The sequence below is a fragment of the Carlito syrichta genome, unplaced genomic scaffold (genome assembly GCF_000164805.1).
Source record: "Carlito syrichta isolate Samal-C Ts95f unplaced genomic scaffold, Tarsius_syrichta-2.0.1 Scaffold287907, whole genome shotgun sequence".
In the NCBI taxonomy this organism is placed as follows: domain Eukaryota; kingdom Metazoa; phylum Chordata; class Mammalia; order Primates; family Tarsiidae; genus Carlito; species Carlito syrichta.
This window is the reverse complement of record NW_007232003.1, coordinates 55,358-65,389: the sequence shown is the minus strand read 5'-3', so window position 1 is coordinate 65,389 and position 10,032 is coordinate 55,358. Positions and strand designations below refer to the sequence as shown.

Genomic DNA, 10,032 nt, shown 5'->3' with positions numbered 1-10,032 from the left:
TTAAGAAATTTTCAACCATTATTTCTTTGAATAAGCTTTCTGCCACTTTCTTTTTCTTTTCTCCTTTTGGGATTCTAATCATGTATATATTGGTCTGCTTGTCAGTATCTCATAAGTCCTTTAAGATCTCTTCACTCTTTTATTCTTATATCTTTTTGTTCCTCTGTGTAGATTATTTCCAGTGGTTTGTCTTCAAGTTTGCTGATTCTTTCTTCTGCTTGATTTAGTCTGCTATTGAACTTCTCTATTGAATCTTTCAGTTCAGGCATTGTATTCTTTAGCAGTATCATTTCTGTTTGATATTTTTTAATACTTTCCATCAGTTTGTTAAAATTCACACTTTGTCTCTGAATTGCTTTCCTAAACTAAGTGAGCATTTTTATAACCATTATTTGTTAATGTATTTTTATTTTTTTAATTTGTATTTAAATAGATTTAGGGGTACAAAATGGTTTTTGGTTACACATAGACATTATATAGTAGTGAAGAAGTCTGGGTTTTAAGTGCACCTACCAGCCCCACTAGTGCCCTTTGTATACAATAGGTAATTTTTCATCCTTCACCTCCCTTCTAGCCTTTTCCTTCTGAGTTGCCAATGTTCATTATGCCATTCTTTTTGTTTTTGTAGGCCCATAACTTAGCTGTCACTTATAAGTGAGACAGTATTTGGTTTTCCATTGCTGCATTATTTCACCTAGGATAATGGTCTCCAATTTTATCGAAGTAATTGCAGAAGACATTATTTTGTTATTTTTATGGCTGAGTAATATTCCATGGTGTGTGTGTGTGTGTGTGTGTGTGTGTGTGTGTGTGTGTGTGTGTTGTATCACATTTTCTTTATCTGCTGTTCTGTTGGTAGGCATTTAGTTTGATTCCACATCTTTGCAATTGTGAATTGTGGGGCTATAAACATGCAAGTACAAGTGAGTGACCATTATTTTGAATTCTTTGCTGGGTATAAGGTTTATTAACCTTTTTATTATGGCTGACTTCTGGAATTTTTATCTTGTTCTTTTGTTTGAGACATATTTTCCTGTTTCTTCATTTTTCTTGACTTTGTGTTGGTTTCTACACATTAGATAAGACAGCCACCTCTCCAAGTCTTGTCAGACTGACCTTTTGTAGGAAATAAACCACACCAGTTAGCCTTGTCAGAGATTTTAGATGTTTCTCAAATCATTGTCTTTGTTCTTGTGACCCATAGAAGAGTGTTCCAGGTGCCATTAGTGCCATGAGATAGAAATCAGGCCCTTGAGAAGCTGCTGGAAAAGTTGGGGTGCTAGATGTGTGGTCCAGTTTTCACTCCTTAGGGAGAAGCTGGGAGCTGGAGTTTATCTCTCACCTGATCTGGAATAAGGCAGGGAGGGTATCTATAGCAGATGCCTGCATGCTCATTTAGACTGCACACTCTTTCATCCCACTGTTCTGTTCTTTGCTTCCCCTAGGGGCCTAGCAAATGCTGGCTTTCATCAGCTCATAGACGGGCAAGTTGGCTGGAGGCTTGTTTCTATTTCTACAGCAAGCCAAGGAGAAGTGCTTTAGGAAGTGCGTATATTCTCATTCAGGCTCCCAGAGGACTCCTAATTACCTGTTCCATTGGCTCCCAGATGCAAGCTAATTAAAGTCTTGACCCATAGGCAGTATCTGGGAAAGTTGAAATGGGTGTACCATTGAACCCTTTCCAGGGAAAAGCTGGAAGCTGGGTGTGCATTTGAAACCCTTGCAAGGAGAAGCTTGGACCTCTGTGCTGAGCCATGGGAAATAGTTACTGGACGTGCTCCCCCACCCATTTAAAACCACTTCTTTGGCTGGGCTCAGTGGCTCAGGCTATAATCCCGCGCTTTGGGAGGCTGAGATGAGTGGATTGCCTGAGCCTGCAGGTTCAAGACCCACCTGGGCAACTTGGTGAGACCTCATCTCTACAATAAATAAAAAATTAGCCGAGTGTGGTAGCACACACTTGTAGTTCCACCTACTTGAAAGGTTGAGGAGGAAGGATTACTGGAGCCCAGCAGATCAAGGCTGTGGTGACCGGGAGTGGCCACTGCACTCCAGTCTGGGTAACAGAGTGAGACTCCAACTCAAAAAAAATAATAATAATAATAAAACCACTTCTTTGTTCTCTGTTGCCCTAGGAGACTTGCAGATGCCAAGACCTGCAAGCTCGCCTAGGAAGGTGATTTAGGAGCCAGTTCCTTAAGTGGTAGCTGTGGTGATCAACGTGTGGACAAGCTTCTTCCAGGAAAAAGCTGGAGATTTGGTTTTACTGCTGCAGAAAGCTGGTGGAAAAAGGTGCAGGAAGTGCCCACAACCCATTTGGGCTTTGAGATCTATGATTCACCTGCTCCAATTGATCCAAAATAGAGTATTAAATATTTGACTGGAAATAGGGTATTAAATTAAAAAATAAATGATAATTTAATTTATAAAAAATTATAAACAAAAAATATATCTCATCATCTTTGATAGTTTCTTACTCCTTTTTTATTTGGAGTACGTGTCATTTTTTTTGTTGTTCTTTGTTTGTTTGTTTGTTTTTGAGTTGGAGTCTCACTCTGTCACCCAGACCAGAGTGCAGTGGCCGCTCCCGGTCATCGCAGCCTCGACCTGCTGGGCTCCGGCGATCCTTCCACCTCAGCCTTCCAAGTAGCTGGAACGACACGCCCGGCTAATTTTTGACTGACTGTAGAGATGAGGTCTCACCAAGTTGCCCAGGTGGGTCTCGAACCCGCGGGCACAGGCAATCCACTCACCTCAGCTTCCCAAAGTGCTGGGATTACAGGCTGAGCCACCGAGCCCGGCTATATGTCATCTTTAAAAAATATTTCATAGCTTCAATACTGTGTATTGAAGTTTTTTGAGTCTATGCCTGTTGGGTTTTTTTTCTTCTTTATCTTATTCATAGGGACATGATTTGGGCTCAGTTTATTGAATTTATTTCAACTGAATACTCAAGTAAATTGGGGATGTTTTCTTCTAGAGAAAATTTGTGTTTCTTCCTACTGGAAGTCAGGAGTTCAACTAATCTTGGATATCTCTTGTCTTCTAGGAAGATTCTAACTTAATATAGAAGCCTCATATTCTGTTTTTCAACTTTAACAGCAACCCAAGGTTGAGTTTCTTGATCTCAGGATTGATTTGGCATTTGTCTATTGGTCAACTCTGCCTTCTGTGCTACTTATTTCTCCTAGTAATGAGTGGATTGCCTGAGCCTGCAGGTTCAAGACCCACCTGGGCAACTTGGTGAGACCTCATCTCTACAATAAATAAAAAATTAGCCGAGTGTGGTAGCACACACTTGTAGTTCCACCTACTTGAAAGGTTGAGGAGGAAGGATTACTGGAGCCCAGCAGATCAAGGCTGTGGTGACCGGGAGTGGCCACTGCACTCCAGTCTGGGTAACAGAGTGAGACTCCAACTCAAATTTCTCCTGAGATTCAACTCTTCATTTTAAAAATATATATATTATTTATTTAACCATTGGAATTTCCCTTATTTTCTGGTGGACTTATTAATCATAAAAGTTCTGTTTCTTTAATGAACTCGACCTCTATTTGCATTTAGCAGGATGATGCATCAGAATTTCCAGTCTACCATCTTGTCTGGCATATGTCTGTATGTATGTTTTAATGTTAAGTCTGAATGGAACCAGGGCTAAAATATGGCTAAAATGAGTTACTTACTATCTTCTGAGGAGAAAAACCATTGAAGAGAAGATGTATGATCCCAGGAAATTTACAGTTTACTTATTATTATTTTATTGCCATTTTATTGCATTCAGTAGATATAATAGTATTATAAGGAAGAAAATAAATTTTCAAGAACTTAAAATTGACTTTATAGATTTACAAATAAAAATAATTTTATGCTTACAGCTTTTGATATGTTTTGATATCATATTTCAATGCAAACTAACTTTTAGAATAATTTGGTTCATTAATAAATGGGGGGATATGTTAAGATTTTAACATTTTACAGAATCTCAAGTATGACACCAGGTACATTTTACAGGGAAGGCACTGTGATTCACCCACTGAATGATAGTGAGTAAATAATTACTGAAAGCTGAAACTATGAACAAGGAGTCCTATATTCTAGTTTAATAATCTTTCTCAAAATTATCATTAACTTTTTTAGTACAATAAACAGTAAGCTGAAGAATAAATTGCATATACTAAAGAGGAAGCAATACACAAAATTGCACATGTTATATAACACATAAAATAACAGAATTAACAATTTGACAAACAACTGAATACAAAATAAAATACACTGTTGTGTTTTGATTAGGACTCTTTTTAGACAATTTGCTTTGACCAAGGTTGTGCAATGTCTCTGTATTTCCATGTGCTTTATAAGATTCTCTTTGAAATCCTTTAATATTTCATCTGACTTCACAGGTCTACATTTTGACCCTTGTATTAGGTTATACAGACCATTGGTATAGTGATCACCTCTTTTCTCTATCATCAGACCCTCAATTAAATCCATTAACTCCTTCACTTGGTCATCTCGTTCACTCTCTTCAGCACGGTTATTAAAGGCACAGACTCGACCCCCACATGTTGCCACCAGCTTGGTTAGGGATTTGTTATCTGACTCACGGATGTAATCCATCAAGGAGCCCCCTTCAAGGTCTTCCTTGCGAGTAAAGAGGACAATTGTGTGTCCCATAACATCCTTTCCAAAGATTTCCTTTATCCTCTGAGCAGCTTCCTGGTCCTGAGCTGTGTATCGGCTTAACTGGGTAACCAGTAGCAGCACATGGGGTCCTGGTGCAGAAAGTAAGTAGCACTTATGCACCTCTTTGTACAGGGCTTCAGAGTGCTCCTTCCCAGAAGACATATCTGGAGTGTCGATAATGACCACCTCTCTCTCTCCCCAGCTTCCCTGACTTTTACTGCAAGTCTTAGTTAAGGTCTGGGCACTCAGCTTTGACTCAAATACTTGTTTCCCAAGGATGCTGTTCCCTGTAGCACTTTTGCCAGTTCCTGTTTTGCCCACCAGAATGATTCTCAGCTCTGATTTCCTGGCATGTCGTCTCTTCATACATGATCCTGTTGGGAACAAGTTTACTGTGTTACTATCATACTGATTATAGCAGTGGAATACTTTTAGTGATAAGGAGGTATTCCCCATTATGGGAAAAGATACTCTCACAATCTATTACATTTAGGAAATAAAATCTAACTTCATTATCAAATAAAACATATTACTTATGGTCTTTAAAGCATGTTGATTTTTCTAGAACTGTAGCGTATTGCCATATTTGATCCTAGGAAAACATGCTTGGGGATGAGATGGAATTAGAAACATTCCTCATCTTATAATGTTTGCCTGAGTCACTCAGTTCTGGCCCTCTCAAAGACAAATTTTCTGGAGATCAGAGATGTGTAACCAAGATTATGGGCTTTATCTCAAGGTGAGTCAAATGACCTGTCTCTGTTCCGTGGCCAGAGATTTCTCCTCTGACCTTAGCTGGGCAGTGTGGTCATGACCACCAGGGAAATGGCTGGACTAAGAAAATATTAGAATGAGCAGTGTGAAATTATTTTTACTGATGAAGAAACAGCTGATAGCATATAAATAAAAGCATTTTGCTTAGAAAGGTTATAATTTTTCTTAGATTTCCATGGGTCCTCCATAGTCCCCTCACACTATGCACCATTTGAATGCTTGCCATAATGGAGTACAGGAGGACAGTGAGTACTGGCCAAGAGACAACTACAAAGACAATAGAACTCAAGAGCTCTACCTTCTCTCTCCAATTGTCCCTCCTCCTGCCTGACAGGGAAAAGGAATAGCAAGAGGGTTGAGAAGGGATAGCTAGAAGGGAGGAAGACCTCTAGAAGGAACCAGAGCTCAGGTTGATGCTTAGCTAGAGGAAGGGGGAGATTAGATTCAATGTAAATTTGACTAGTCTGAATTGAACATTTCAACACCCTAATATGTGTCACAGTTATGTCAATAAAACTGCTCTTATAGTCTGTATTAAAAGTCTGTATTAATTAGACTAATAATAAACCTAATATGGCATCAAGAAATCAAGTCTGTGTAATTAGAGGCAATGTTGGGAGGAAAAAAAAGTGGTTTCTCATTTGGAACTCACAGAGTTTGGCTTATTCAATAAACAAATTCACGGGGAGACACTATCAACAAGGGTGCCTGAACGAAATGTATTTGTATACCTAACCCTTAACTGTACCCCACAATATCAAAATAAAAAATATTGATTAAAAATGAATAAATAAACAAATTCCAGACATAATGAAGCCAGAGATCCCCTTATTCTCACAGTCAGGGGTTGAGTGTGGAAGGAACTTGGAGGGGAGGGACAGCTGGATTCTTCTTGATGAAAGAGACTGAAGACAGGGCTGGTGAGGGACAGAGCAGAGAGCAAGGAGAAGGGAGTGGGAAAAGGGAGGTCAAGATGCATAGAGAAACCCATAACAACAGAGAATAGACATAGTGGGGGGTGGGGGGAGTGGAGGAAAAAGAATGAAAGAGAGAGGGAAGAGAAGAGTAAATGGCAGGAGAAGGAATGTCCCAAAGAGATCTAAAAGATCTGTGCATAAGGGAAAAGTTTGGATGCCTACTTTGGATCCTGGTAGACTGTTTTAGCAATCTTGAGATAGTGGTGGTAGTGGTAGTGGGGGGAGTTAGAATATGATCCCTCACTTTTAAAAGAAATTTTGCCCGACATCAGAGAAGCCAGCCACACACATACACAGGAAGTCACTTTCTTACCAGAGTTACTGTCTTTATTTTGGTCCATTGGCGTTCCTGAGGCACAGAGAGACAAGAAACTATTATTTTTCAGTTCTGAAGCATGATAGAGTCTTATATTTCTAAAGAACCATATTTCACTTGTCTACTCATAACAGACAAGGTGGGTGAGAAGAGGAGTATTATTCATATTTTACAGAGAAATTGAGTCACTTCTCCCACATCACTCAGAGAGTTGAGAAGTGGTTTCATGCTCAGCTCGCCTTCCACCCTTCCTCTCCTCCCGCCCCTTCTTTGGCTTTTCTCGGCTACACAGCCTTCACTTCTTTCAGCTTCCTTTCTAGATGTACCTTCCATCACACCTAAGGTCCAGACATCTCTTTCCTTCTCCTTCCTTTTCCTGCTTTGCTTCTTTCCCTTCTCTTCTCTACTCTCTCCAAACCTCCTCCCTTCATGTTGCGTCTTTGCTGAGAAATTCAATGAATTAAGAGTATGACACTGGGAAAGTACACAATTCTTTAAACCAGAACTACACTTCACTTGATTCATCAATTACTTAAATGTTCCTCATTCCCCAACAGCCACCGGTGACGAAGCCCTTGCAGCTCAGTAACTTCTCCTATGCAGTGAGAAGTATAAGTTCATTTGCATGAGATAGTTTCTCTTGTTAAGTCTGATCAGCATAAACCAAGCATACTAGCATGGAAAATTTATAACCACACGTTAACGACCAAAGTCTTCCCAGTTAGCACTTTATATATGACTTATGCTAAGGAAACTCTCTGCCAGAAATGTGTAAAATAAATTATGTACAGTTATCCTGTAAACTAGTTTCACTTAAGCTAAAGGTAGACACTTTAAACTGTTTCCCTTAATAGAGAGCAAATTTGTTCTTTAAAAAAAAAGAAAATTTTTGTACATAGCCTAGGACCTAGAAATCAACATTGCAGAACTGTTTGTAAATGTAGGCTTACCTGATTTGCTGTCAGAAGAAACAGAGTGCTCCCTGTTTAAACCCGTTGCCTTCTGGCTCAGCTCGAAGGAAAAAAAAAGTAAAACAAACTATATTCTGTTTTCTTCCTCTTTTTAATATTTGTTGAGCTTCTTGACTGCAAAAGAGCCCCACCACATGTCTGTGTTTGAAATTCTCTTTTATGCCATATATACAAAATAAACAGTTCAAATGTGAAGGTTAATCAGTGGTTATTTGCTACCATATGGACTAATTTTCCTAAAATTAAAAAAAGAGTATTTGAATGATTTCATCTGGACAGGAAAGAAAGGCAGGGATGCTGGGGAAGTTGATAGATTTTATTCCTTCCTACCTGGGTTCCAGGGCTATGTTCCAACAGTTAGAAGTTTGCCTAAATGCAAATGCTCCTCTGAGGAGGGTTAAGCCTCATTCACACTGGCAGCAGGGACTATTCTAAACGGATGTGCTGTTGAGAAAGGGGAGACAGCATAGTAGTCAAGGCACTGTACAGAGGGAGAGGGCACAGAAAGGGGAACCTGGGAGGAACCAGTGTTGCTTGCGTCTGATCGTGAATAACAATCATTAGCCCTCCAAACATTTTGACACAACTCACTCGTGGTTTCCGGGCATCAGGGCCTTTCTTTCCTGTTCGGCTTTGTAATTTCAGGGAACATACACTTGGGGAGAAATTATTTAGGTAATGTCTACAATAATAATCTGGAGTGCTTATATTCAGGAAGAACGACCCAAGGATTTAAAATGAGATTACTGGCTGAGTGTGGTGGCTCAGCCTATAATCCCAGCACTTTGGGAGGCTGCGGTGAGAGGATTGCCTGAGTCTGGGGGTTGGAGACCAGCCTGTGCAACTTGGTGAGACCTTGTCTCTACAGTAAATCACAAAACCTAGCAGGGCGTGGTGGTGTGCATCTGTAGTTCCAGCTACTTGGAAGGCTGAGGTGGAAGGATTGCTTAAGTCCAGCAGGTCGAGCCTGTGGTGGCCGTGAGCATGCCACTGCACTCCAGCCTGGGCGACAAGAGTGAGACTCCAACTCAAAACAATAAAATAAAATAAATGAGATTGTCCAAATGTTCTTTTTTTTTTTAATATCTAAGACAGTCAGCACAGCAGGGGAAGAGAGAACACGGAATTCATATTGTGTTTAAATATCCCAGATTAGTAGTGACACGTTACATTCTTTCCCAACATTTTTTCCTGAACAGGAATAATCACATGCTATAAAGGAGGCTGGGAAATGCACTGGAGTCCATGGAACCTGGGTGAACACCACTACCTTTATAACACACTATTATTGCTTTATTTTCTGTTCTTCCAGATCCTTTACTGTGCAATCGCTTAACTGTGCTTAAAGAACAATACAACTCCTGCTTAATATCAGTAATCTATTATGAAAAATAAAAATTTTTGTAAAAACACTAACTGAGACCTATTTCTTATTGTTTTATATTCAGGACACATATAATTCAATAAACATCAACCCCAAAGCCCACCAATTTTTAAAATTATATATAAAATCCAGTAAAGCACTTATATACAGTATAAGAAAAACTATTATCTTAGAATACAAAAAGAGCACAGCATTGCTTTTCTGAAACAAAAAATACTTTTGGTTTATATGTGAAGGCTATTGGATAATATAAATAGGAGTCCAAGGCAGTCTGCAGGATTGATTAATTCACTGAATCAGCAACATGACCAATGTTCATTTCATCGTTCTACTTGTCCATTTTCTTTTCTTTTCTTTTTTTTTTTTTTTTGAGGTGGAGTCTCACTCCATCGCCCAGACTGGAGTGCAGTGGCCGCTCCCGGCCACCGCAGCCTCCACCTGCTGGGCTCCGGTGATCCTTCCTCCTCAGCCTTCCGAGTAGGCGGGATTACAGGCGAGCGCTACCACACCCGGCTGATTTTTTTGATTTATTGTAGAGATGAGGTCTCGCCTGCCCAGGCGGGTCTCGAACCCGCAGGCTCAGGCAATCCACTCACCTCAACCTCCCAAAGGCGCAGGATTACAGGCTGAGCCACCAAGCCCGGCTTGTCCATTTTCAGTGTTGGCTTTATCTTCACTTTGGGAAAAATATTGATTTGTAGTTCCATGATTTATACTCAGATACAACAATGTTTAGAGAAAGAATTATGATCTTCCTTTTCTGCGACTCTAGTTTTAAGGAGAAAATACTTTTTTTTACAGAAAAACACAAAATTGATAAATATGCATGCATCTAATAAGAGAGCTTCAAAATACATAAAGCAAAAATTGTCAGAACTAGAGGGAAAAAGAAAAAAACCCACAAATTGTTGGAAATCTTAATATCCT

General features: G+C 39.7%; 1 protein-coding gene across 1 annotated transcript; it reads right to left on the bottom strand.

The window, feature by feature from the left end:
* Positions 1 to 3,767: 3,767 nt before the first annotated feature.
* Positions 3,768 to 7,735, bottom strand: GIMAP2 (GTPase, IMAP family member 2). The gene is made up of 3 exons (XM_008053146.1): positions 7,701 to 7,735; positions 6,748 to 6,783; positions 3,768 to 5,057 (listed from the first exon to the last, which is right to left on the bottom strand). The coding sequence occupies exons 2-3, from the start codon at positions 6,773 to 6,775 to the stop codon at positions 4,072 to 4,074; spliced, it is 1,014 nt and encodes a 337-aa protein (XP_008051337.1). The 5' UTR covers positions 6,776 to 6,783; positions 7,701 to 7,735; the 3' UTR covers positions 3,768 to 4,071.
* Positions 7,736 to 10,032: the final 2,297 nt, after the last annotated feature.